The sequence below is a fragment of the Lactuca virosa genome, chromosome 5 (assembly GCF_052849685.1).
Source record: "Lactuca virosa cultivar CGN04683 chromosome 5, Lactuca_virosa_CGN04683_v6, whole genome shotgun sequence".
NCBI classification, from domain to species: Eukaryota; Viridiplantae; Streptophyta; class Magnoliopsida; order Asterales; family Asteraceae; genus Lactuca; species Lactuca virosa.
The window spans coordinates 361332916-361360623 of NC_136430.1; the positions used below are offsets into that span (position 1 = coordinate 361332916).

The 27708-nt window shown below is 34.2% G+C and overlaps 3 protein-coding genes across 4 annotated transcripts; 2 read left to right on the plus strand and 1 right to left on the minus strand.

Annotated features, from left to right (window-relative positions):
- The first annotated feature begins 8982 nt into the window (after positions 1-8982).
- On the plus strand, positions 8983-10443 carry LOC145116755 (glyoxylate/hydroxypyruvate/pyruvate reductase 2KGR-like). The gene is made up of 2 exons (XM_079053082.1): positions 8983-9491; positions 9695-10443. The coding sequence occupies exons 1-2, from the start codon at positions 9063-9065 to the stop codon at positions 10217-10219; spliced, it is 954 nt and encodes a 317-aa protein (XP_078909208.1). The 5' UTR covers positions 8983-9062; the 3' UTR covers positions 10220-10443.
- A 10640-nt stretch (positions 10444-21083) lies between these two features.
- Positions 21084-26230, plus strand: LOC145116761 (rop guanine nucleotide exchange factor 12-like). Of its 2 annotated transcripts, none has more exons than XM_079053086.1 (7): positions 21084-21427; positions 21541-21669; positions 21778-21929; positions 22037-22111; positions 22611-22880; positions 25133-25453; positions 25555-26230. In XM_079053086.1, exons 1-7 carry the CDS (start codon positions 21343-21345, stop codon positions 25762-25764), a joined length of 1242 nt encoding a protein of 413 aa, XP_078909212.1. In that variant the 5' UTR covers positions 21084-21342; the 3' UTR covers positions 25765-26230. The 2 variants fall into 2 exon arrangements, with proteins under 2 accessions (XP_078909212.1, XP_078909213.1); XM_079053087.1 differs by having other exon boundaries at positions 21547-21669.
- On the minus strand, positions 25925-26814 carry LOC145116762 (photosystem I reaction center subunit VI-1, chloroplastic-like). Its single transcript, XM_079053088.1, has 3 exons — positions 26625-26814; positions 26418-26544; positions 25925-26294 (listed from the first exon to the last, which is right to left on the minus strand). The coding sequence occupies exons 1-3, from the start codon at positions 26741-26743 to the stop codon at positions 26115-26117; spliced, it is 426 nt and encodes a 141-aa protein (XP_078909214.1). The 5' UTR covers positions 26744-26814; the 3' UTR covers positions 25925-26114.
- Positions 26815-27708: the final 894 nt, after the last annotated feature.

The following is a 27708-nucleotide window of genomic DNA, read 5'->3' on the forward strand; positions in this document are numbered from 1 at the left end:
TCAAGTGGAGGATCTTTGACTGACAAGACCCAACTGAGATTCGAGATCTTATAAAAAACATGGCGGAGGATTCAAAGCATACCAGTCAAGATGAAGATTGGTACACGGATGCACCCCGAGGTGTAAAAGAGGTGCACACTCCTCAAATTGAAGCTCAACTATCCGAGTTGACTAAGGTGGTAATGATGCTTGCTAAGGACAAAGGTGTGCAATCCACACCCTGTCCTTGTGGTATTTGAACTCAAGTGGGACACCCGACCGATATGTGTCCTCAATTGCAAGAAGAAGAATATGAAGAAGCAAATGCAATGGGAGGCTACTCCGGGAATAATCAAAGAGCTTATGATCAGCCCCAAGAAAATCAAGGGTGAAACCATAATCAAGGCATGGGTTATCAACCAAGACAACCACCTCTATACCAACAAAGACCATTATTTCAACCTCAAAATTTCCATCCAAGGCAGCCACAACATCCACCTCAACAATCGGGTTCATCAAGTATGTCCTTAGAAGATATAGTGAAGAGTTTGGCTACTAGCACCTAAACCTTTCAAAAAGAGACAAAAGCAAGCGTCAAGAACCTAGACCAACAAATTTCACAACTTGCTACTTCGGTTAGTAGGTTGGAATCTCAAGGAAAGTTACCTGCCCAAACTGAGACAAACCCAAGGCACAACGTATGTGCTATCACATTGAGAGGTGGAAAGAGTTATGATGGCCCATCAGTATCGGTTGATCAAGAAAAAGAAATAGAGAAGATAGTGGTGAAGAAGTCGAGTAATGAGGAGGAAAATAAAGAAAAATCCAAAAAAATGAAGTCTGCCACCACTGAAGTCAAATATACTCCAATCGCTCCATTTCCCGAAAGATTGGTGAACACAAAGAAAGAACGAGAGGAGAGTGAGATCATGCAAATGTTTCAGAAAGTTCATGTCAATATCCCACTCCTTGATGCCATCAAACAGGTACCTAGATATGCTAAGTTCCTAAAAGAACTCTGCATATCTAAAAAGAAACTTAAAGGTAATGAAACGGTAAAAGTTGGTGAGAACATTTCAGTGGTTTTGCAAAAGAGGATGCCCCCGAAGTGCAAGGATCCCGACGTCTTTAATGTGCCTTGCAAATTGGGGAATCTTCATGTACCTCAAGCTATGCTTGACTTAGGTTCATCTATAAATGTCCTACCGTACTCTGTTTACAAATCAATTGGCGTAGGAACATTGAGCAAAACCGGTGTAAACATTCAACTTGCTGACCGGTCGATAGTACACCCAAAAGGTGTACTAGAGGACGTGTTAGTTCAAGTCAATGAAATTGTTTTCCCAGTTGATTTTTATGTTCTAGCTATGGGAGATGATGACTCTCCAAATTCAAGTTCCATACTTTTGGGTAGACCTTTTCTTAAAACAACAAAAACCAAAATTGATGTCTACAATGGAACTTTATCAATGAAATTTGATGGGGAGGTCATTAACTTCAATATTTTTGAAGAGAAGAGGTACCCAAGTGATGTTCACTCTTTAAATTGTGTGGATATTGTTCAGCCTTTGACTAAAGAATGCTTTGAGTTGACTAACCATGATTTTTTAGAGTTGGCTTTAAGTAGGAACTTTGATAAAAATTTGGTCAAGGAGATTCCAAAAAAATTCAAGTTGGATAATGAGATGTTGGGAAATGTGGAGTTTATAGATGAAAAGAAGAACATGGGGTTCCATTAAAAGGGTATTCTCTGAAAGGCAAAGTTTCAAGAGTTGGCGGAATTCCAAATTAAACCTTCGAGAGCTTACGCATCTACAAAGACAAGACCAAAGTATTCCATGATAAGTACTTCTCCCGTAAGACCTTTGAGATTGGTCAAAAGGTATTACTCTATGACTCTCGACTTAAATGGCTTTCCGGTAAGTTACGGTCCCGGTGGGTGGAACCGTTCATTGTTACTAATGTATTTGATCATGGTGCAGTTGAGATTAAGAGTAACAAAACTGGAAAAGTGTTCAAATTTAATGGTCACAGGTTAAAGGTCTTCTATGAAGGTTTCCAAGAGAAAGACATGGAGGTTGATAGCTTGGAACGCCCGAACTACATTGAGTGAATCTAAAGGGCAAGGTCGAGTCAAAGACTTGAAACAAGGGCAGCTAACCGAGAGGCAACTCGGGAGTATTTCTTTCCATTTTCTTTATTTTACTTTTTTCTTCCGTGTTGCAATGTTTTTGAGTCTTTTCGAGGGTTCCATACAAATAATTTTCGTATCTAATGGTCGAGAGTAAATTGGTTTAGAAAAAAAAATCGTGATTTTGATGTTTACAGAAAGGAAACGCACGGGCCTCACGAAAAAAGCACGGGCTCATGCTAAAAAGCACGACCTGATTTTTAAACAATGTGTGTGCATCGAGGTTTTTAAGAAAAAAAGTTTTTTGGCACGGGCTAGCTTGAAAACGCATGGACGAAGGCAAAAACGCACAGTCATTTTTTTTACCCGTGCGATGCTATCGAGGATTACAAGAAACAGGTAAAAAAAACACACGGCCTAAGCTCCAAAACGCACGGGCTTAGAAAAAACGCATGACCCTTGCTTAGACCGTGCGTCCGCATCGCATCTTCCCAATAAAAAAAATAAACTCACGGCCATGGTCCAAAAACGCATGGTCCATGTATATTGGTCGCTAGCTCCCGATAATCACAAAAAGCGTACAGCCCCTAAACACTAATTAGAAAAACGCACGGCTAGTAACTCACTGACGAATCGAGAAAGCACAGCACAGCCTCGATCGAGCGACCTGATAAACACAAGTTTATTCGATTTTCAATTAACCGTGCGTTTCTCCTTCTTTCTTTCTTCTCACGATCGTGTGATTTTCTTTCCCTCCTTCCCTCTAAACCTATCTTCGGCCGAATCCTCCTAAACCCTAGTCTAGGGTTCGATTTCTTTCAATCAATCTGAGATTAAGGCGCAAAGGTATGTTATTATGGGTTCCTAACTTCATCTCATTCACCATCTAGGTCGAATTCATCATGCATTGGGTAAAAATTGATTTTTTTTTTCATAAACCCTAGTTCTTGATTTATAAAGTTCGAATTAATTCTTGTATTGAGTTTCAAAATTCTTGCATAGGGTTTGAAGAACAAGCTTGGGGAGGTGGTTTTGGAGGAAAATTAGAAGCTTTCATCTCCAATCGGGCATTCCGCCATTGAAGAATTCAAGCTTTCTTGAGGTTGAAGATGAAGTGAAAACGTCAAGCACACATCACAAATTCAAGCATTCGAACGATACATTCCTTCCATATCTCAAGTTTTACACATTGATTTTAAGTTTGTTTGGTTAGAATTGTTGCGAATCCGTTCATATGTTCTATATAGTTATACATCCGTGTCTTAGTGGGTTGCCCTACCCTCTCCAAGCATCGAGGACGATGCTTAATCTTAAGCTTGGGGAGGGGTCTTTGTACATTAGGTTCTAGTTTTCACATACATTTCATCAAAAAAAAAAATTTTTACTTTTCTTATTTTCATTTTTTTCATGCACTAGGTTTTAGTTTCTACATGCATTTCATAAAATTAAAAAAAAAACATTCCCAAAAAAAAAAATCCAAAAAGATTTTCTGTTTTTAGCATTTTTTTTAATCTTTTTGAATATATAAAAAAACACAAAAAAAATCGTTTATGTTCTTAGTTTCCATTTTTCTTCCTAGTTTCTTAAAAAAACAAAAAAATAAACAAAAACCAAATAATACGAGACGAGGACAATATTCACATACGATAGCTCCGCGAAGTGGGAAAATGAAAAATCAAAATAAAAAAAAAATCCAAAGTGACCGGATCGTTACCGGAAGTGTAGAATCAGCTGTCATAACTAGGAGACCCAAACATCGTAATTCGAGACACCGACTTTAGATAATAAAAAAATAGCATACTGAAATGTTTTTGTGGGCGGTAATAACAGTTTTAGGATGATTTGCTTCTGAATGTTTAAAAAGAATCCTTATCGACAACTCTGGACCCACAGAACACGAACCTATTTGTTGACACGCGTTACCCTCGCGGTAACAGAGAGCTTAAGTATCATATCCACACAGTCAAGAATGAAGAAAGGGTACAACCGTCATATCCGGTACCCAAAATCAAAATTCCAAGCGCTCAATCGAAGAAATTTTAAGAAATTAAAAAAGTTGATTGAAGAACTCAAGCTCAAAACGAAGATACAAATCCAAGTTCAATCAAACCAGAATCCATCTCAAAGTCAGATCTGGCGAATGAAGAACTGTGTGATATGATAGTTGTGGCTCTCGAAAAAGTGAAAGCATAGGAGCTGGGCCCCTTTGGGTGGGCTCACTGCTTCGGCGAAAGCTGATTTGCCGTGACGGGTTCTTAAGGATGCGTCGATTCTGATTCTTGACTATCTAGTCTTAAGGACATGAGATCCCGGACTATGTTATTTTCACTCACAAAGCTAATTAAGAGATAAAGTTTAAATAAAACTATGGTTGGATTATTGGGTTACATCGTTTCGTGGTCTTCCTCACTTTGGGTGTCTGTGATACATGAAAGGTAGCAGGATGGTCGCCTAGATATTAGTGATTGGAGCCCCATCGATGTAAAGTCTGATCGTTAAAAAAAACAAAAATAATAATAATAATAATAATAACTAATAATAATAATACAATAAAATATTATTTGTGTTTTTGAATTTTTATTTGGTTCATTCTTCTTTGTTAATCTTTTTTGTACATATGTTATTTTCATTAGTTTTTCTTTTATTTCATGCATTCACTCTTAATTCCCTTTAGGTCCTTTTCGTTCCTACCATTTTCATCTTAGTTTCTTTTTAGTCGCCTATCGTCTTCTCTAGGGTGATTCTTAATTTTGTTCTTTCTTGAGGACAAGAAAAGTCTAAGCTTGGGGAGGTTTGATAGGTGCATTTTATGCACCTATTTGGCATGTTTATTTCCGTCCTTTCATAGCATTATACTTCATAATTCTTGCATTTAGTTAATTATTTGGGCAACTGTATGTTTCATTAAGAATGTCTGGTATTTCACTGTTTTTGATTTATTTTGCAGACAATATGGAGCGTGGAGCTTGGAGCTTGGAAGCATGGAACTTGGAGTATGGAGCTTTGGAGCATGAAGAGAAGATGAACCGGTCATTCCATGGAGGAAAGCATGAAGACATAACCCGAGTCATTGTTGCATTGTCATCATAGCAAAGGACTAAGTTTGAAACACGGTTCCTGTCACACCGACACGGGTCGTTTTTGTCCTTTATCATCTTATATTTAAGCAACATGACTCGTGGTGAAGCTAGACTGAAGATGGAGCCAACATTGAAGACTTATTTCATCTTTAGCAAAAAGCATGGGCCATGCCAAAAACACATGGTCAAGACAAATGGCCATGCCAAAAACACATGGGCAAAAGGCATGGCCATGCTAAAAACGCATGGCCTTATGGAAAGCACGTGAGCTTTAATAAAAAAAAGTGAAGACGTCGCCATTTCAGGAAGGACGGTTTCTAGAGCAACTAGGGGCGATCTTGGGCGATTTTGGGAGAATTCTAGGAGCTTTTGAGAAGGCCTAATCATTGCAAACACTTTTGATTTCATTTTTGTAAGCATTAAACATTCAAATTCCATCTTTATACTTGTTTGATTTGTTCTTAGCCATGTGTGGCTAAAAAACCCTAGTTTCTAGTTCTTGTTCAAAACATGTTGATTGCTTGACTTGAAATATATGATTTGATGTTTGATTTGTGATTCTATTCTAGTGATTATGTTTTTGTTCAAACTAGAATCCTTGAATTTGATTTGTGTTTGATTGGCCACTTTCATGAATTGAATTTTTGTGTAGTTAATTAACTTTTAGGGCACCTAATCGTTCTATAAAGTTAATAATTGGTAACAAACAATAAGTTTTCTTATTGTAAAACATATATCACATGTTTTCACACTTCCGAGCGTATGAGAAGAAATGAACATTGTTGGGAAGCTTGTACAAAACTTAATGCAGTTTTTCAATACAATCTAAGAGCGTGTTTAGGTTGAATTAGTAAAGCTAGGTCTAGTAAAAGAGCATGTTTTGGTTAGATAATCTGACAAGCGAGAGGTATTAGAGCGTGTTAATATCTTTCAGTACCAACTTAGAATAGAAATCATGAATTACATCAAGTCATAATCAAGTTGAACAACAACATTGAGAACTAGAACTAGAACTAGAACCATTCAATCAAATTGTTTACAAGTTTATTTTATTTTGTGCATGCTTTTGAAGTAGATTGTTATTTTATTATTTTACTTTTGCAAACAAATCCCCATTTTGTGATCAAAGTACCTTGCGCAAAGAGGTATAGACTTTTGTCCCGTGACTCTCTGGTTCGACCCTGCTTGCCTTGTACTACTTTTTAGTGCATTAAAGCAGTGTATTTGGAGTCCATTGTTCCCATATTATTTGTTGGGTTTGACACCCCTAAAAAAGGTGTTTTCCACACCAGTCCCTACCCCATGGGAGCCAAGGTTCGGTTCGCCTTGGATCTTCTACATCGGGCGGCAAGGAGTTGCTGGGAATTGATTGCGCGATCTATTACGCTTTCTGAATTGGAGACTATGTCTTGGGAGGAGTTTGTGACCCGATTTAGGGCAGAAGATGTTCCAGCTGTTGTAGTTCAGCCGTTGGCGAGTGAGCTGGTGAGCGTGACAGGGTGTCAGAGCTTAAAGGATATGACTTCCAGAGTCCGAGGATACGAGATCGATTTGGAACACATTGGGAAGAGAGGGTCGTGTCAGGTGCGTATAGTAGAGGGTCCCGAGAAGAGACCCAAGACTTCTGATCATCGGGTGAAAGGCCAGTAGGGCTGGAGTCAGTGCAACACGTGCGGGAAAGTGCACAAGGGAGTTTGTCGTTCCAGGGCTTTAGGCTGCTACAAGTGTGGCGGGGTTGGTCATGTCAGCAGAGATTGTTCTCAGGGGGCAAGCCCATTATGTTTTCACTGCGATCAGGTGGGCCACAAGAAGGCCGACTGTCCGAGGAGGAGGGCAGGAGCCCCAACAGATAGGATTCAGGCCCTACAGTGTCAGGCAGGAGAAGTCAGGACTCCAGCAGGCGATGTTGCAGGTATGTATCTTTGCCTTCTTTCAGTTTTATCTGCACATTGTTGTGGGAATTTTGCTTTGGTTTGGAATACTGTAGTAGATTGAGTAAGTGTATCCTTGGTTTATTTCTTTGCTCCTGTTGGGGTACATCTTCAAATATTGTCATATGCCATTTGCATACCGTGAATCACTAAGTAGTTAGTGAAAAGCCGTTTCCCTTTTTTGCCGGATCGGGGTGTTTAGTGTTATCACGGTTCAAAGTAGAGATCGGTCAGGGGTATTATGTGGAAGGCCTGTGATTAGCTTTATCGAGCTAGTCCACCCGTATCGATGGGATATAGAGGTTTCATCATATGTTCTGGTATGATCGACGGTGGCCTATGGGAGAACTTCTGGGTTCTAGCACTACTGTCACTAGAAGAGAAGCAGTAGCAGAAAGATACGAGTGTTAGACGCATATGTGTTTGGTCATTGGATGTCCAAGAGAATTGTAATTTCGCATGGGTTGTGTTAGGTTAGAGTTCAGTGGTGCTGCGAGAATGGAGGTGGGAACGAGGGTTCGTCAGTCATGGTAAAGATTAAGGCCTCCGGTCGCCAGCATGGGAAGTGGATTGAGGTATCGGACTGGACCACATTTCAAGAGTACTCTTCAAGACTTCTGAGGATGCGCGGTCTTAATTCAATATTTTGTTACATTAGTTCAATATTTTTGTTGTTATTTTCGTTAATAGTACTTTTGACTGGGATAATCCCTACAACTTTTTAAACAAGGATAAACTTGTATGTTTATATTAATTTTTTTTTTGAACAACGAAAATTTATTAAACCTCTAGCAAACAGCAAAAGGCCAGAAGAAAAAAAAAAAAAAAAAAAAAGAAACTCTACATGTAGGTTTAAGAGACAGAAAATGGAAAAAATACACCATGAAACCCAATTTAAGGAGATCCTTTTCCCTCTATTTGCACCCAAAGGAATGTAGTCGCCTGTATATCTTCAATCACTCGAACCGGAGAATAGGGAACTTTGTTGAAAATCATGTCGTTTTAGCTCTCTAAATTGGCCATAGAGCATACATGATCACCGTATGAGTCACCTTTTTTGATTTGGGATTGACAATAAACATGAGAGATGGATAGGAGCTCCTCAAGAGAAGAAATATGTGAAAAGTCCAGATCGCACCAAGATTGGAGCGAAGTCCATATCTCTTTCACCCAAGTACATTGCAATAGAATGTGAATGGAAGACTCATCCTCAAACCCACATGTCTTGCAAGTAACCGTTGTCCTGACTCCCCTTTTGGTAACTTAATTTTGCAAGGCAAACAGTTTAGAACCAACATCCCCAACAAAAGAAATTGAGTTTGATGGGAACCCAAATATTCCAGAAATGTTTATAAGTAAGCGAATGACAAATCTTTGAATCCCAAATAGCCATAATCGAACTCACTAAGAACAACCCCAAGGATTGCCCAAGCCAACACCAAGAGGTGAAACCAAGAGTCACGTGAGCTTCCGAGGGCCGAATCTGAAAGCATCTTCACACAATCTACCAGCTCAACATTTTCAGTTGCAACTCTCGATGATCTATTCCAACTCCAGGTAACAATTAGTGACCCCTCAGTTTTGGAACATCTCTCTGGAAAAAAAAGAACAATGTGTTTAGACTTGGATTCTTGTCTTTTGAGGAAACATTAAAACTCAAGGTGAAAGTTGATATACACTTCAAACATCTACTTAATTTTAACTAATCATTATAACCTTACAGACACAATTTCAATCTTAGTAAATTAATAAAAATTTTCAAATATTTAATTAGTCATTATAATTAAAAATTATTAATAATGGTTTTCATGGGTTCTAATAATTACATTAAATTTGAGAAGCTTTTTCGGATCGGGTCCAACTGGCCCGTGTGTAGTGTGTGTGCTCTCTATCACTAGCCCCGTAGCGGCAGCTTGGCCAGTAAACTTACCGACCTCAATCATGGAATTGAAAGCCATCGGTGTACTAATGACCTACCCCATGTCTTCTTACCTCGAACAAGAACTCGATAAGCGATTCAATCTCTTCCGCTTGTGGAATCTCCCTCAGAAAAACGACCTTTTCAAGGAGAACTCCGGTTCCATTCGGGCCGTCGTCGGAAACACCAAAGTTGGCGCCGACCGAGAATTGATTGACTCGTTACCGGCTCTGGAGATTGTATCCAGTTTTAGTGTAGGGTTAGACAAGGTGGATTTAGTGCATTGTAAGGAGAAAGGGATTAGGGTTACTAATACACCCGATGTGTTGACCGAAGATGTGGCCGATTTGGCGATTGCATTGATGTTGGCAACGTTGAGAGGGATTTGTGAGTGCGATCGTTATGTTAGAGGTGGATTATGGAAGAAAAGCGACTTCAAATTGACTACTAAGGTTTGATTTCATCATCATCATCATCATCTCCTTTTTTACTATTTCAACCTATGCAACATAATTACTTTCATTCTATTTACATTGTAGAGAAAAAGGTCGGATCATGAATCGTTTTTCAAGATTGTTATGTTTTCAGTGTCGTATGCCATGGATGCTATCTTGGACTAGTGTTTTTCATATTTTGTTTATAATCCTTGTTGCAGTTCAGTGGCAAAAAGGTGGGAATCATAGGTCTAGGCAGAATAGGGACAGCAATTGCAAAGAGGGCTGAAGCATTCAACTGTCCAATAAGTTACTATTCAAGATCACAGAAACCAGAATCAAAATACAAATACTTTCCCAGTGTAGTTGAATTAGCTTCTCACTGTGACATCCTTGTTGTGGCGTGTGCACTAACCGAAGAAACTTGCCACATCATCAACCGCCAAGTCATCGATGCACTGGGTCCCAAGGGTTTTCTCATCAACATTGGGAGGGGTCCACACATTGATGAACCTGAACTGGTATCCGCCCTTATTGAAAGGTGGATAGCAGGTGCAGGTCTTGATGTGTTTGAGAATGAACCACATGTCCCTGAAGAACTTTTTGGTCTTGATAATGTAGTACTCGTGCCTCATATTGGGAGTGACACTGTTGAGACTGTAAAAGCCATGGCTGATCTTGTGGTAGGGAACCTAGAGGCTCATTTTTCCAAGAAGCCATTGTTAACTCCAGTGTTTATAGATTAGAAAGCTACAACTAGGATCTCACACATGACACAACTTTCAATGATTTTCATCTGTTATGTAGTTAAACTACATTTTTAAGTTTAAGAGATGAAATTGTAATCTATGTGGTGTTCACACATCTACATGGATCATCAATGTCTTACCATGTCTTTGAGAGATTGTTTATGACTTCTTTATGTGATTCATTTTTCTTAAATTGGTGCTATATGATTTGTTCTTATGCATGCTTGAGAATTGAGATTGTATAATTCAACAATTTGATCGCTAGTACATAGCCTTTGCATGTGATTGAATTCTATTTGACCATGTATTGACATGTCGCATGCGTTTTATGTGATTCATACATATAATATATTGGTATATGATTTTCTATTTGATATTCTTTGTTTACTTTCTTTTTATTTGTCCATATCCTTCCAAACTTATATTTGAGTTTTAATCCCTTTGAGGTGTTCCAGAAGTTATTTTTCCACCTTTTGTTCACCAAAAAGGGAGAAGAGTTCATTTTGTTATTTCGGTTTCTACTATTGGGGTAGTAGTTGATTTGATGACTTCTTTTTATCCCAAAAAAAAAAAAAAATTGTTTGTCATCATGAGATTATCGGCGGATGCGATTAACACTATTTATCAATCTTGTTGGTTTTGATGATCGGAAACAAGTAGCCCGAATTGTGTTGTTTACTAACCATTTTATATATTGTGAAAGAAGTTATTCTTACAATATGGTGAAATCCGCAAATCGAGTTTCAATGCCTTACTCTAAAATTGAGTTAGGATATGAGTGACGCTTGGACTTTATTCGATCATAAGAACATCCATAATATAAGAGCTTTTTAGTTAAGCTTTTCGTTAAAAGCTTATTGTATCTCTCACAATGTGAGAGCTTTTTATTTTTTATTTTTTTTATAGGATGTCTGTATATGTTCTTTAGCTATAAGTGGTTGAAAAATATGAGAAGGACACAAACATTAAAAGAACTCATGAGAAGAGCCGAAGAGCTTTTTAATTAACAAGCAACTTGAAAATGTTTTGATTTACACAGACATTAAAAGAACTCATAAAAAAAGCTTTTTAATTAACAAGCAGCTTGAAAATGCTTTGATTTGAAAAAACTATCTTATAGCCTTTTCAATTTTCAAGAGTTTTGGTTTGAAAAAACTATAAATAAGCCAGTATTGTGTATGCTCTAATATCTCGAAGATTGACACACAAAAAAAAAAGATTATACATCCAAGGATATGAAGATTTGTGGAACTCATGAAAAATTTAAACTGTCAATTTTTTTTCCAAATTAACTACGTGATTTTACTGCGTTGGTGCTTTTGAGACGTTTGAGGCGAATGAGTTATTGCCTACATTCGTGGGAAGGAGATCTACGATTAGGGTTGGATGAAAAGCAATGGTACCATATGGGAATGCTAGCACGAAGATGTAAGATTAGGAGTTGAGATTCAAAGGAGTTGATGTTGATAAATGAAAACGTCCAGCTAAAATCGGTGTTGATAGTAAACTGGTATGAACCATAAGTTTAAAAGCTCGGATAAGATCTCAATAACATTTGATGTGACAGATTTTTCAATGTCAGTGGAAACTTAAGACTTAGTGTGGGACGTAGGGAAAGGTGTCAGATGTTTACATTGCTAGAAAGCTATCAAAGCTAGGAATATGTTTTGCATTTGTTCATCTCTTAATGGGGTGGACGAAGGAGAATTAGCAACAAATATATATAGTATATATAGAGGACATGATCATGTATTTGGGACATATAAGTTTTTTAGAGACGAGAATAATAGCAACAAAATGAAACCAATCCATATCGAAAATAACATGAAGGCTGATATGCAAAAGAATGAGTGTTTATCGTGTTCTTTTGTGAACCTAGTAGCCGGAAAGTTTGGGGAACAAGTATAAGAGGGTCGTTGAATGCAAGCAAAAGCTTATGTTATTGTTAGATGCCGGAGACTTATTGATTACTCAGGATTCAACATGTGTTGTTTTGGTTGAAGTAAAGGAGGTATTAAGCACTACGAATCTCCATCGTTTGTGTATGGATGAAGGTTTTGTGGACTTGGAGATTAGCTACATTGATGGCGCTTGGGTTTGGATAGTGTTTAAGGCTTGAAGTTCTCGTGTTAATTTCAAGCAGCATGATTTGCTTTGCCAAAAAATTCAAGGACTTATGCTCGGTTACCAAATCTTTTTTGTTAAGGAATGTTTAGTTTGGGTGGAAATTGAGGGGTTGCCTTTAAGTGCATGGATAACTAATTCTCTTAAAAAAGTTGCAAACATATGAGGAACATCCATGTTTGATGATGAAGATCAAGAGGAGAACATTACGTCTGGGAGGGTGTGTATGAAAGCATTGGAACCTACAATCATAACATATAAGGTGATGGTTACGATGGAAGGTGTGGTTTATGATGTCTGAATCAAATAATATTTAAGGCGGGTCTTGAATATAACCAAAAGAATATGAGAGAAACATAGGTAAGGCTGAAATAGATATTTTTGATGAAGAAACTACAGATGGTGATTGGTGAAGTATTGGGGAGAGAGGAGAGTGATATCGAGAAGGTGTTGGAGTTGAGAGAGAGGATACAATCTCTGATTCGTTGTTAAAGCCCCCCATGATTTGATGGAACTATATATAACAGCCATGTGAAACTTGTTCTGGTGCCCCCTTGAGAAGTGGGGCCTAGTGGTACTAATCATGATCATATTAGGCCATCTCCAATGCATTGAACTTTTAAGAGTTCAATGGATTGTCACATCAACATTCCACTAACTATACCATTTAACCTATTAAACTCTACACTCCATTAAAATCTTAAGAGTTCAATGGATTTCCACATCATCATTTTAATTTTTTTTATAAATAATATTAATAAATAAAACTAGAATATTACATTAATTAGAAATTCAAAGTTACAGTTACTAAATATTAATTAAAGATTACAATTTAAAAATTAAAAGTTACAAATAATATACTAAATAAAAAGTACAATATCTAAAATACAAATTTTACTTCATATTGTATTTTATTTTAATCTCGTCACAACGGTTTCTCCAAATTTCACGTCCATCTTCCGACATGGTATTGGGATCCATGAAAATGCTTGAAATTTCATCATTCTTTACCTTTTCTTCTTTAATTTTCATCTTTCTTTCTTTCAATGCATTCTTCATATCCAAAGAGTTTTGATAGCGTTCAAAAGTCTTTTTATTTTCTTCTATATGTTTTTCAAGTATTTCATCAAGCCTATTACCAGATGACGAAGTGGAATTGGTAGCTTTCCCTTTTGCTGCTTTTTTTTGCCGCATTCCTACCAATTGGACGAGTTGTAACTTCATCATTATCGATGCACTGCTTGAACCTTTCCATTTATGTTCATTTTTAACGATATTCCAAATATGTTCGTGCCTAAAATCGGCACCATATCTAGCATGATAATGCTCAAAAGTTGCACGTTTGAGATCATCCTCAGACCATCCAATGAGGTGTTGACTTTTCAACACTATATACATTTGATTAAATGCAACTTCAAATGGGTTCATGTAATGCCAATGCGTTTTGAGGTTGGCTTGAGTTCTTGCAACGTTCGACGTGTTGCTTTTTTCATATGGAGCATATTTGGGAACGTTTTATTAATATGTAATATCACTATGTTGTATTATAATAAATAAGATGTTATCTTTTTAAAATGTTTTTAAGATTTATATATTTTTTTATTGTTTAGAATAAAAAATATGAACTAACTTAATAAAAATATTTTGAATATAAAATAAAATAAAGTATAATATATATATATATATATATATATATATATATATATATATATATATATATATATAGTAGCAGTGTACCCGCGCAAAGCGGCGGGGCGCGTAAGTTCTTTCGGTAATATGTTTCCTTTACAAAAATGTTATGTTCCAAAAGAAAGTACATGTTGAAGACAATATAATCAAAGCGATGATTAATTAATTGTGGTGAATTGTTTACTTGTGGCTATTAAATCAAACTAAAAAAATCATTAAGTACTAATGAATTTACAAAATATTGATAATTCTGTAGTTCTTTAGTTCTTAAAATTCTCAAACGCAGATAAATCTATTTCTGTGTCACTTCCTTGCAAATTACAACAAAACATTAATAAAGTTAAATCTAAATAACCGTCAGATTTTAACTTGTTTCGAATCTTTGACCGGTTTGATGGGTTGTGAGTTTATAATATTCAACTCGATTTTTTATTTTCAGTCCGCGCAATGCGGCCGACGTCAAGCGGGACTCTGTGAATAGTTTTTTTCAGTGAATTCTTTTGTTTTGGCTAATAGTTTCATTCGGAGATTAGACTTTTGGGGTTTAGACAAGGGGGTGAGGTGTCTCAATAGAGATAAATACCAATGGTGTTTTGTTTTTAAAAATAATATTTTGTTTTTGTTTTGGATTTAAAATATATGTCCTAGTTTTGTAATAAAAATAAAAGTAAATTGTTTTCGGATATAAATAACATCTTATTGGTTTTGGTATGAAAGAGAAGTGTGTCGATGTGTTTGAATTTGTTGTTTAAATTTTTTGATTTTTTTTTTGGGTTAAAATGGTTTTAAGTTTTTTTTTAAATGTTACTTTTGTATCATGGTGGTTTAATGGACAACAAATATATTACCTTTATTGAATTACTATATTAATTTCCTTTTGATTAGTGTTATTTATCGTTACATTTGTTGCGAATGAATCACCTCCCTTACATTAACTTTTAATTTTTTTCAAAGAAATTATTAAATAACACATAATTAATTGGCATATAGCTTCCTTTTAAAGATTATGTTCCTTTTAAATATTTTCTTTTAAAGATTATGTTCCTTTAAGAAACATGTAACCATGCATGTTCAGGTATAGACAAAATGTATGATAATTTTTTATTGATCGATTTTCTATAACAACTAATTATGTATGAAAATATAATAGACACAAAAGTAAAGTGAGATAGGAGATATATATAGAGTTTGAATGAAATACCAAACAAAAATTTGTACGGACACCAAATAAATAAAACACACTTTCATTTCATTTATAATTAGGTCTACAGGCTATAGATTTGTTCCCAAAATCATTCAAATTTCTAAAACCATTATAAAACTTGTATACCTATCATATGTAATGTTGTAGGTAGCAGGAGCCCTGTATATCCTTCACATTCAAAAACAAAATTAATGGTTAAAGGAAAACTCTTATTACGGAATAATCGATAGAAAATACCTAGATACAGACATGAATATTAATACCAACCAAGAATAGGCTTTATGACATGTGATCGTATGGTTGTCATCATTTTGGACCATTTGTAGCTTGATGACCAAGACGGTTCTATAAGTGTGTAGAAAGATAGAGTTAGAAGGGTAATATTTTCTTATAAAATTAAAACAAAATGTTAACATAATGTGTAAGAAACCACAGAGGGTTTCCAGTTGAATATTTATCTAGGAAGAGCTTAGGAAGAAAGAAATTATTGGCATCTACAAACATTAAAAAAAACTTTGAAAATCTAACAATTGCTACCAAACTGAACAACAGAAACAAACGTTCATTTGGGAAGATACCTGATATGATAAAAATTTATTTAATTAGACATAAAATTGCAAAAAAGAATCATGTTGGAGTTTCCTTTATTAAATAAGCTAAATGATACAACTATCAAAGCTACAATGTCTAGTGATGTCACTATTTGGTTTAACAATACATTTTGTTTGCAGTTACCTTTTCTACTATAATTGCAGTCAATAAAAACTATGAAACTTCCATGAAAATGAGTGTACAAACTGTTACTTGCCCATTAAAAGTGCTGAGCTGCTGATGTTATCTCCATCAAAAACATTAGAACCTTTTGTATATGAAGACAATGATATAAGGTGGACAGTGAGTGTTTCCTTTCTCGAAATGTTCTCTTTTGGTAAACAATTATCTTTTGGCGAGCTTTCACAACTATGTGCATAATACGCCTAAACTCACTCTCATATTGTACATAAAAAGCAACAACAACATCCAACTATATCAACAACCTATTTTTTTGGTTAGTTAAGAACCAATATAGGAAATGTGCTTTACTTTCATAAGAGATAGACATTTTCAAATTGAAAGTAGCAACATCTCCTTGATCCATGACAGACCGTCCACTCGAATCCTGAACAAAATCCAAAATATATATCAAACTTGGTCAGAAAACATGTTAATCTCATACCCAATCCTTTATCTCAATGTCTTAGAAGAGCCTCCGACGAACCATGATGTATTTTAAAGGAATATGGCTAGTTGGATAATATATGTCCAAGTATCTAGTCATTCAAAAAGCTCATGCATACTCAACTCAAATGTTTCTTGGACCTGGAACATACAAATGATACAAAATCTGGCTCCCAAACATTAAATGTAAGACATTAGCTAAATTAATTAAATTAAACAAACTTTATGCAGATATGTATCAGAACTAAGTATCTATTTGTTGAAAAAACTCCCTTAATCACCCATGGTTGAAAGTATTTTCAAAGCATAGGAGCTGAAGGTCTTCAAAAAGCAACATGAAATCCATGGCAGCATGGCTTCTGAAAAACCATTAAATCCCCACTTCACTCATATCTAATACTTTTTATTTCTCTGTTTCCCCTGTTTTCAAATTCCAATCAAGTAAATTTCATAAAACAAACAACAAATCTAGCTCTTCTCAAAACTTACTATTGATAACGAAAGAAAATACAACTATCTAAAACACTAACAGTTGATAACCAGAGAAAAAACAACAATCTAATACACTATAAGACATAAGCTTAAGCCGTTGATGTTGGGGGGTTACCTGGATGAGAAAAGGAACAAAGATTAAAGAGAGAAAAAAAAACCTTTGTATCTTAATCAGCAAAAACAATATATAGGGGTACTTTGTTGAGAAAAGAAAGAAAATGTTGGTGTTGTGCATATTTTCTCTAAGCATATGTTAAAACAAACAAAAAACCCTACATAGATGAAAATATGTCAGGTGTTTTGTTTTTTTAAGTACAGAAGCAGAAACCATGGAGTTCCAAGATCAAACCCTAATCACAAAACATACGCATATACCATGAAATAGAGAAAAAAAAACCTACAGAGGCAAAGTGAAGCCCTTAGAGATATGCTCTTAACATGTTTTCAAGCTTGTTTCTCAAGCTCCTTTCTTTGTTTCTCACCCAACATCGGAAGCATTAAATACGTTTTGGGCATGATAAGAATTAAAGAGGATTAGGGCTTGATTCATGGTGAGAACATTACTTTCTTACCCGAGCAGGTTTGACCCATATTTTATTGGCTCGCCGAACAAGTTTGACATGTCTTTCAGGGCTTGATTCAAGGATAGATAGAAGATTAGCGACACCGTAGCAGTTTTCATGGTGGCATAGGGGTGTGCGGCTGTGAGTGGTGTGGGGTGTGACGGTGATGACGTTGGTGGAGAAGGGGTCCAATACTCCATAGATCTATAAAAGCCTGAAAATTCATCATTCCGTCATTAAAATTAAAAAAATCTTGTGTAGTACCTTTCAAAAACAGAGAAAGGTACATGGATCAAGATGATCATCTGGATTGCTTCTCCTTTGCTTCTTATAGAAAAAATTACCTGACATTACATAACAAAATTAGGTTATTTTAGTAGAAATGCATGCTTATTTCCTTCTGGAACAAAATAATGGATTCAATTCGCACATGTATTTTGTTGCTTTGAATTTCTGGGCGACAAACACTACAGTGGAGGAGAAAGAGACGATAGTCGGTCCCCATAACCAAAAAGAAAAATAAAATATTATCGATGAATACCTGGAGATTGGGAGAAGCATCAAATATATAAGAAAACCTCGACGAATTTCCCCTAAATCTGATACCCCAAAAACACATGAGGAGAAAGAAGCCTCGATTGTGAGGAATACCGGGTGAGAGCTGCGTTTAGGGTTTTGAGTTTTTAGACATAGTAGAGAGAACGTGTGTTTACATAGAAAAATTGATGATTTCAAATGAGGGAGGGGAGAGATATTCATCTGTAATGAGGGTTTTAATTGAGAGATAGAGAGAAAGCGAATCGTTGGATTCGATTACGGAGAAACAAAGGATGCATATATGTTGGATTCAAGTTTTCGTCTTCAACCCACCATAGATCTAACCTGCAACCAATCGAAACAGTAAACGAAATGATTAGAAGAAACTAAAATCAAAACTATATACAGAAAAACACTCATCGATGGTAAATAGAGGTAGATGGCCGCGTTTAGGATTTTTATTAGAGGTAGCAGAGAGAGATGAAGGAAGGCTGAGAGAGAAGTTCAAAGAAAGATTCGGAAGTAGCCATATTTGCCGAAATCTCAGTATTCAATGTAGACTCAATCAAATTAAGGGATGGATCAATTCTTCTATGCATAAAATATTTGTAACTTCAGTTATAAAGTTTGGACTATTTTAAATATAATACTATTTTATTGATGGTTACTTGTACTATTAGCTTAAAGGTTTGGACGTCTTAAAAAATAATATTATTATATTCGATCTATTTATAGAAATAGTAAGATTTCTTTTATAAGATAGTATATATATATATATATATATATATATATATATATATATAGTTTGTTTATTGCAAAAAAAAATATTAAATATTACTTTCTATATAAATTGAGAAAGAAAAACAAAAAAAAATAAAGAAAAAATAAGTTTTATAATAAAATGAGAAAAAAAAGGAAAAATAAGTTTTTATAATAAATTGAGAAAAAAAAAGGCATACCAGATTAAACCCTCCATTCAATCAACCCACTCCACAATGCTTTGTATATTCATTCAACTGCTACATAAGCCTTTTTTTTCCCATTAAACTCTCCATTGAATGACCATTGGAGATACCTTAGTCTGTTGCATGTTAGTGAAGCTTCGACATCAAATAGATTTCCAAGCACTTGGAAAAAACTATGATGATTAGGACTAATGAAAAAAACAAGACAAAAATTAATTGCGCTTCTCTCATTGACAAGATGTTAAAATATATCGAATTTGGTGAGGTTTGGGGTTATGAAATGGATGGGTGTAAAACCAACTTAGAGAAGTTTCTTGCTAGAATTGGTAAGAACAAGGTAATCCAATGAATTTTCTTTCGGTAAATGTTTGTGGGATCGACTCATAGAAAAAGAAGTTTGATTAGAAGTATTTTATATGAAGAATGGTGTATATATGTAAAACAGATATGTAAAATACCTATAGGAAGTAGATGGAGGCATATGGGGGACGTGAGAATAATGTAACAGGGAGTTAGATAATAGTTTTTTTGTATTGAAAGAAAAACTCGATACTTGGTTTCTTATAAGTGAAGTGAGAGGCTCTTTTTATAGATGAAGGAAAGACTTCAAAACATTCAATATCAAACACCCCTTTTGGAAATAAAATAATACAACTTAACACATTAGTAAAACCAATGAAAAAACAACATTACATAAAGGATAACAGACTTAAGAATTATACAATATTAAACATAAATAAAGAGTTAAGAGTTGAGAACTATACGATATTACTTTTATGGGATATATACACTAAAGTCTCAATATTTTCATCGATTTGACAAGAAAGTCCTAAATTTTATTTTTTTGACAGTAAAGTCCAAATTACCGGCAATTTTTGACACTTTTACCCTTTTTTCCCGGTTAGCCGGTAATTAGGATTTTTTTGTCAAAAAAATAAAGTTTAGGACTTTCTTGTCAAATCGTCAATTAGGACTTTACTGTAAAAAAAATAAAGTTTAGGTCTTTCTTGTCAAATCGTTGAAAATATTGGGACTTTAGTGTATATATCATTTTTTTTTGTTAGAAATTTAATGGTATGATACTCTTTAAGCATAAGAGTTATTGAAACATTCTCTAGTCAGTTAGATCCTATTAAAATCCTTAACGTTTGTTTCTTGTTAAATCGTTTTTTTAATCTCAACAAATCGACATTGAAAAAAATGGAGATAATCAAGAAAGATTATCTCCATTTTTTTCAATGTCGGTTTGTTGAGATTAAAAAAACAATTTAACAAGAAACAAACGTTAAAGATTTCAATAGGATCTAGCTGACTAGATAATGTTTCAATAACTCTTATGCTTAAAGAGTATCATACCATTAAATTTCTAACAAAAAAATGATATATACACTAAAGTCCCAATATTTTCAACGATTTGACAAAAAAGTCCTAAACTTTATTTTTTTGACAGTAAAGTCCTAATTGACGATTTGACAAGAAAGTCTTAAACTTTATTTTTTTGACAAAAAAGTCCTAATTACCGGCTAACCGAGAAAAAATGATAAAAGTGTCAAAAATTGCCGGTAATTTGGACTTTACTGTCAAAAAAATAAAGTATATGACTTTCTTATCAAATCAATGAAAATATTAGGACTTTAGTGTATATATCCCTTACTTTTATTGACATGTATTCCAGTTAAATTTTGAGTTGTGTGGAATACATCTTTTGTAGATGATCTGGATTCTGGGGATTAGCAAGAGTGAAACACTAGTTCGGGTGTACGGTTTTGGTGTATCTTGTAATGTTGAAACTATTATTGAATTATAAATTGCAAAAATATTATTGCAAATGATGTCGTATTGTTGCTAATTCCCAATGATTAAAGTTGAGGTGTTCCATAGGGATGATTAATTTGTATTCTAGAATGATGAAACTATAAAATTATAACATAAGTTTTAGATTTAATTGTTCAATGTTATAATAAATAATAATTAAATTAAGTTATCTAATATGCAATTTATCTGTTTTTTACATGCAAAAATTAAATTTTCTGCGAAAGAATTGCACAGGCTAAAAATCCAACATAATTGTGGTATATGGTTACCCTTTATCCTTTTTTCCCCTTCTTCCATGCAAACCACCATCCTTCAATCTCCCTGCTAACAAACCATCTCCATTGTTGTCTCTCCAGAATCCCCAATTCTTTCTTTGCAGAATCAACCTCCCAAATCCCTCTTTTTTTCATCTAATTCTCGAAGGAAAAAAAATAAAAGAAGAAATCGTGCGTGCAGTTTGTTCACCGGTTTGTCTTCATCTTCATCGTATTAACCTCGCTGCTCGAATTCAAAATGGTTCGAGCAGCTGAGGATGAACAAAACATGAATCCCGGAGTAGGTGATGAAGGCGCCACAAACAATGACAGCAAATGCTCAGGTAATCGCCACTTTTTTCCCGAGTTTTATTCGGATTTCATGTTTTAATGATTTCGTTGTGCCCTAAACCTGCAATTTCGTTGGATTGATTGATTAAATTGGGTGAGAATTTAGTTGCAGTTTCAGATTTGGATACGGTGAAGGAAAAGTTCGCGAAATTGCTTTTAGGCGAGGATATGTCAGGTGGAGGAAAGGGCGTTTCATCAGCTCAGGCTTTGTCAAATGCCATTACGAATCTAGCAGGTTCTACAGATATTATACCTATACATTCTGATTTTCAGAATTATAATTCGATTTTCTGAAAACTGTATTTGATTCATTGATTGATTGATTCTCGATCCATGTATTCAGCTGCTGTTTTTGGGGAACAATCACGATTAGAGCCAATGCCACCGGAAAGAAAAGCAAGGTGGCGGAAGGAAATGGATTGGCTCTTATCTGTCACCGATCACATTGTTGAATTTGTGCCCTCAAAACAAAACACTAATGGCGTAAACATGGAGGTACACGTTCTCTTTCTCTGTATCGATATATGCATTTTTCTTGAATATTAAATGGAGGAGAAAGGGTTTTGAATATGAATAAAATGCTTAAATTTTACTGTGACCAGATTATGGTTACAAGGCAACGGAGCGACCTCCATATGAACATTCCTGCATTAAGGAAGCTTGACGCGATGCTCATTGTAAGAAGAAGACAAACCGTATCTTATACTTAGGCCTTTTTTATTCATTAAATGTTATTTCGATATAAAATAATGTTTAAAATAAGTGTTTAAGAAAATGATGAAACACTTTAATGTAAACAAAGTTAAACACTTTAGAGAAAGATGATATTATTGGGTTGTTTAATGTCTGATCTCTGTTGAGATTTTCTTTGTTAGATTTTGGATATATGTGACGTTTAAATTATTAACTATATTATCAATAACTATCAACATCGATTTTAGTTATTAATCATGTTCTTAGTAAATATAATTATATTTGTATCATTATTTGTATAAAAAAATTGAAGTTTTGAATATTTTTAATCTTTTATCATTCATAATTTAAATTTATTGCGGTTCTTAAATTCATACAATATATTCAGTCCAAAAATAAACGTTTTTCTTTTCATATAACACTTATCTCAAACAAACATCATGTTCGACATTTGCGCCTAACATGTATTGTGTGGGTGTGTAGGAGTGCTTGGATAATTTTCAAGGCGAACATGAGTTCACGTATGCATCAAAAGATGACAACGAAGCAAAAAGCCAAAGAAAGAGGGAAGAAGATAAATGGTGGTTACCAACCCCAAAGGTCCCTGCAGACGGTTTATCAGAGTCTACAAAGAAATGGTTACAATTTCAAAAAGACGCAGTTCACCAAGTACTCAAAGCAGCCTTAGCCATTAACGCACAAATTCTAATGGAAATGGAAGTCCCTGAAAGCTACACCGAAACCCTCCCAAAGGTACTTCACTTCAATACATCAAACTTTTCTACCAAAATTTGAATCTTTATAGAAAAAAAAAATTTAATCTTGATGCTAAAAGATCGAATCTTAATAGAATAAAGACAAAATTTCACAATTGGTCCCTGTGGTTTACAGAATATCGCACTTTGAGAACTTCCTAGCAAAAAGTCACGCGACTGGTCCCTGTGGTTTGTAAAATTACATGAATGGTCCCCCTGCCGTTAAATCTAACTTTTCTGCCGTTAGATTTTAAGGAAAAAGACTATTTTGCCCTTGTACCAATATTGCAATACACTACAAACCTCAAGGACCATTCGTGTAATTTTCTAAATATGAAATTATATATATATATATATATATATATATATATATATATATATATATATATATATATATATATATATATATATATATTATAAATTTCGCATTTTGTAAATATATAAATTATAAATATAAATTTTATATATATGTATATATATAATTTCAACAATTTGATAACTTTTTTTTTATCTTTTTGACATTTTGATTTCTATTTTTATTTTATAGTTTTAGTAATTTATGGCTTTTTGTTATATTTTTATTTATTTTGAATCAAGTAAATAAACTTAAATTCGATAAACCATGTCGAAATTATTTTTTCCTTTAATTTTTCTTATTTGTGAATTGAAGCGTTAATATTATTTTATTTTATTTTAATTTTATGCTGTTATTGTTAATGTTTTTTTTATCACTCAATAGTTAATATCGTTAGCAACTTTATGTTTGCATTTATCATTATCCTTGTTTGACCTTTTGTTTTCTATTTTTGTTATAATTTTAATTATTTATTATTCTTCTATTGTTTTTATTTATTTTGATTCAAGTAATGAAAAATAGAAACACAAAAAACAAAAACTCAAACATCAAATTCTAATATACTCTAATATATTAATACATTTTAAATTTTCATCTTTTTTTAGTTTTTTCGTATTTTTTTTAATTTTTTTGTATTATTTTTTTAAATTTTTTCATATTATTTTTTAATTATTTCCTATTTTTATTTTTTTTGTTTCGTTTTATTTTTCATCAACTTGATAACTTTTTTTGACCTTTTCCAAAAAATGTAAAATGTATGAATATAGTAGAGTATATTACAATTTTGGTGTTTGAGTTTTTTTAGTTTTTTTTTTTTATAATAATTTTGGTTATTTATGGTTTTTGTAATTTTTTTTATTTTCATTCGCGTAAATAAAATAGTTATATTTACAAATATAAATAAAGAAAATAAACATAACTTTTTTATTTACACAAATCAAAATAAAAAAAAGTTACAAAAACCATAAATAACAAAAATTAATAAGAAAAATGCAAAAAAAAAACAAAAAATATGAAATGTGTAAAATGTATCAATATATTAGAGTATTTTACAACTTTGGTGTTTGAGTTTTTTGTTTTTTTTTTGTTTTTCTATTTTTCATTACTTGAATCAAAATAAATAAAAACAATAGAAGAATAATAAATAACTAAATATATATAAAAAAAACAATAAAAGGCGAAATAATGATAATGATAAATGCAAACATAAAGTTGCTAACGATATTAACTATGGAGCATCAAAGTAAAAAAAAAAAACCGTAACAACATAAAATTAAAAAAATAAAAAAACATTAGCGTTTCATTTCATAATTAGGAAAAAAAAAGTTTCGATATGGCTTATCGAATTTAAGTTTATTTACTTGAATCAAAATAAATAAAAACATTAAAAAAACCATATATAACTAAAATTATAAAAAAATAAAATAAAATGTTAAAAAGATTAAAAAAAATATCAAGTTGTTGAATATATATATATATATATATATATATATATATATATATATATATATATATATATATATATAAATTTATATATATACGGAATTTATATTTATAATTTATATATATACAAAATTTCATATTTAGAAAATTACACGAATGGTCCTTGAGGTTTGTAGTGTATTGCAATATTGGTACAAGGGCAAAATAGTCTTTTTCCTTAAAATCTAACGGCAGAAAAGTTAGATTTAACAGCAGGAGGACCTTTCATGTAATTTTACAAACCATAGGGACTAGTCGCGTGACTTTTTGCTAGGAAGTCCTCAAAGTGCGATATTCTGTAAACCACAGGGACCAATTGTGAAATTTTGTCTAGAATAAATTTGAATCTTGACGAAGTTTTATTAAATCTTTATAGATTTTTTTTGAATCTTGATGATTATTGATTGTTTCAGAATGGAAGGGCGAGCTTGGGAGACTATATCTATAAGAGTATAACGGTTGAGCACTTTGATCCGGATCACTTTCTTTCATCAATGGATTTAACGATTGATCATAAAATCGTTGACCTCAAGAATAGATTCGAGGCGTCTGTAGTGATATGGAAGAGGAAGATGTCTGCTAAAGATGGAAGATCTAGTTGGGGTTCGGGTGTTAGTTTGGAAAAAAGAGAACAATTTGGAGATCGAGCAGAGACTATTTTATTAATTCTTAAACAACGTTACCCTGGGATTCCTCAATCCATACTAGAAATCAGCAAAATTGAACACAACAGAGTATAACTAACTAACAACTTTTCACTTTTCAAACCCCATATCATGGAATTAGACATTAGTTGTAAAAATTCATTAAGTTTTTTGTTTGTTTGATTTTATAGGATGTTGGGCTTGCTATTCTTGAGAGTTATTCAAGAATCTTAGAAAGTTTGGCACATAAAGTGTTGTCACGTATAGAAGACGTACAGCATGCAGATGCTCTTACACAAAATCCATCTTTGGGAGATATGAAGACCAATTCTCTTAAAGATTCAGTCAAGATATTAACATCAGGTAAATTCCCAGATGCAGTAGAAGAGATAGAAAGCTGAATCATTCAATGACATTGCCACATTCAACACAAAAGTTCACAATTTCAGACCTACATAGAGTTTCGATTTACTGTTCTTTCTTCCTATGTAAAATGTAAAATGTAATAGAAGAGAACAGATTGTATATTGTGTTTGGTGTGAATTGGATTGGGGTTGAAACTGATTGAATTGGGGTTGAAACTGATGAATCAAATGTACAAAAATATTTGTAATGAACACGAATTCATGCTTGATTCTACCACATCATATACTTGAAAAGTGAAAGGAGTTTTGGAGTAGGAAGCAAACATGTACTTACAAGTTGTGGCAAAGATACATAAAAGACATAACTATATAAATTGTTGATCAGATTAGATTTTGCCACGTGGACCTAGCTTAGGTGGTAGTTGTGGGCCCTTGACGATGGGTAACACGTCACCTGTGGCGGTGGAGCTGAAGTAAGCAAGGGTGGAACCACCTCCAAGAATCAAGAACTTGAGTAGCAATCCTCTCTTGGTAAAAGGCGCAGCAAATGTCTCGAAGAACTTGCTCTGCAATAAAATCATCACCACTTAAACTTTCTTTTTGTATAATCCATCGACTTTGGTCAACAATTAAACTCTAACTTTGATCATTTGGTGTTAATTAACTCATTGAGGCATTAAGTCAAATACCTGGAGGGGGTTGTAAGGTGAAGGAGCATCGGAACCGTAGACATCCCACTGACCGGTGGTGTTGCCCAAATCTTCCAAATCGAAGTACACACTTTTGTCTCCGTATTTAGCAACCACAGCTACAGATCTACGCATTGATGATTAACAACATCAATGAGCCATTGCGAATGTAGATGTAAAGACGAAATTATGAGTTGAAATTAGTACCTTTGAGATTTGGGTTTGAGACTGAGGCGAGAAGGCTTGAGGTTAAGCTTGGTTCCGGAGAGGGAACTGCCGGCAAGGCCGTTAACGGTGGTGGGTGCGAAGGTTGCAAGAGACGCCATTGTTGCAAAACAGCAGAAGCTTACAACCTGTGATTTGAGTGAATGTGATTATTTCTATAGTCGATCGGAGAGTATATGGAACGATGGCCAAGAATCTGAGGAGGGTATGGTGGGGTCGTTTGGATGTAGTTGCATGGATCGGATGATGCCATGTGGGAAATTGGGTTTGTAGGGAGAGATATGGTATCCACCCATTTAAGAGCTGTAGATTACGAGATTGGTTGGAGATGGATAAGCCTATCTCCTCCCGATTCTTGAAAATAAGATGTTAAATTAGGGTTTTGCACCGGTTAAAAATAGGAATGGATCCCAAACGGAACACGTTTAACGGAATATGTTACCGGTAAGCTAGTTTATACGGATTAGAGTTGGAATTCACAAAAACTGACATAAATGTTAATTTAATAAGCGGGTTTGAATGAATTGTGGTAATATGATGACATTATTAGAGCAGTGGGTGCGGGTCATGTTATATGGCGTTAGTTATGGTTGATGCGGCAAGCTATAATGGCGTCATAACACCATGAACATCACCCCCTCTTGGTGTTATGTTGCATCTTGTGGCCGTTAACGATCAACATATGGTTATTCAATTTTTCTGGGAGGTAACTTGGTCTCATGGAGCGCTAAAAAGCAACCTATTGTTTCAAGATTCAATTGTGAATCCGAATACAGAGCTATGGCAAAAACAACCTCTGGAATTATTTGGATCACCCACCTTTTGCGTGATCTAAATGCATTAACGACTGGTCCGCCTACTTTTTTATGTGATAATCTCAGTGTTGTTTTTATGAGGCAAAACCCGATTTCTCATAAACGTGCAAAACATATTGATATTGACTATCACTTCATTCGTGAGTTGGTTTTAGTTGGGAAACTTCATTCCAAATTTGTTCCTACCAAGCTCCAAGTGGCAGATATACTCACCAAACCGCTTCCTCAACCAACATTTGAGTTATTTTGAG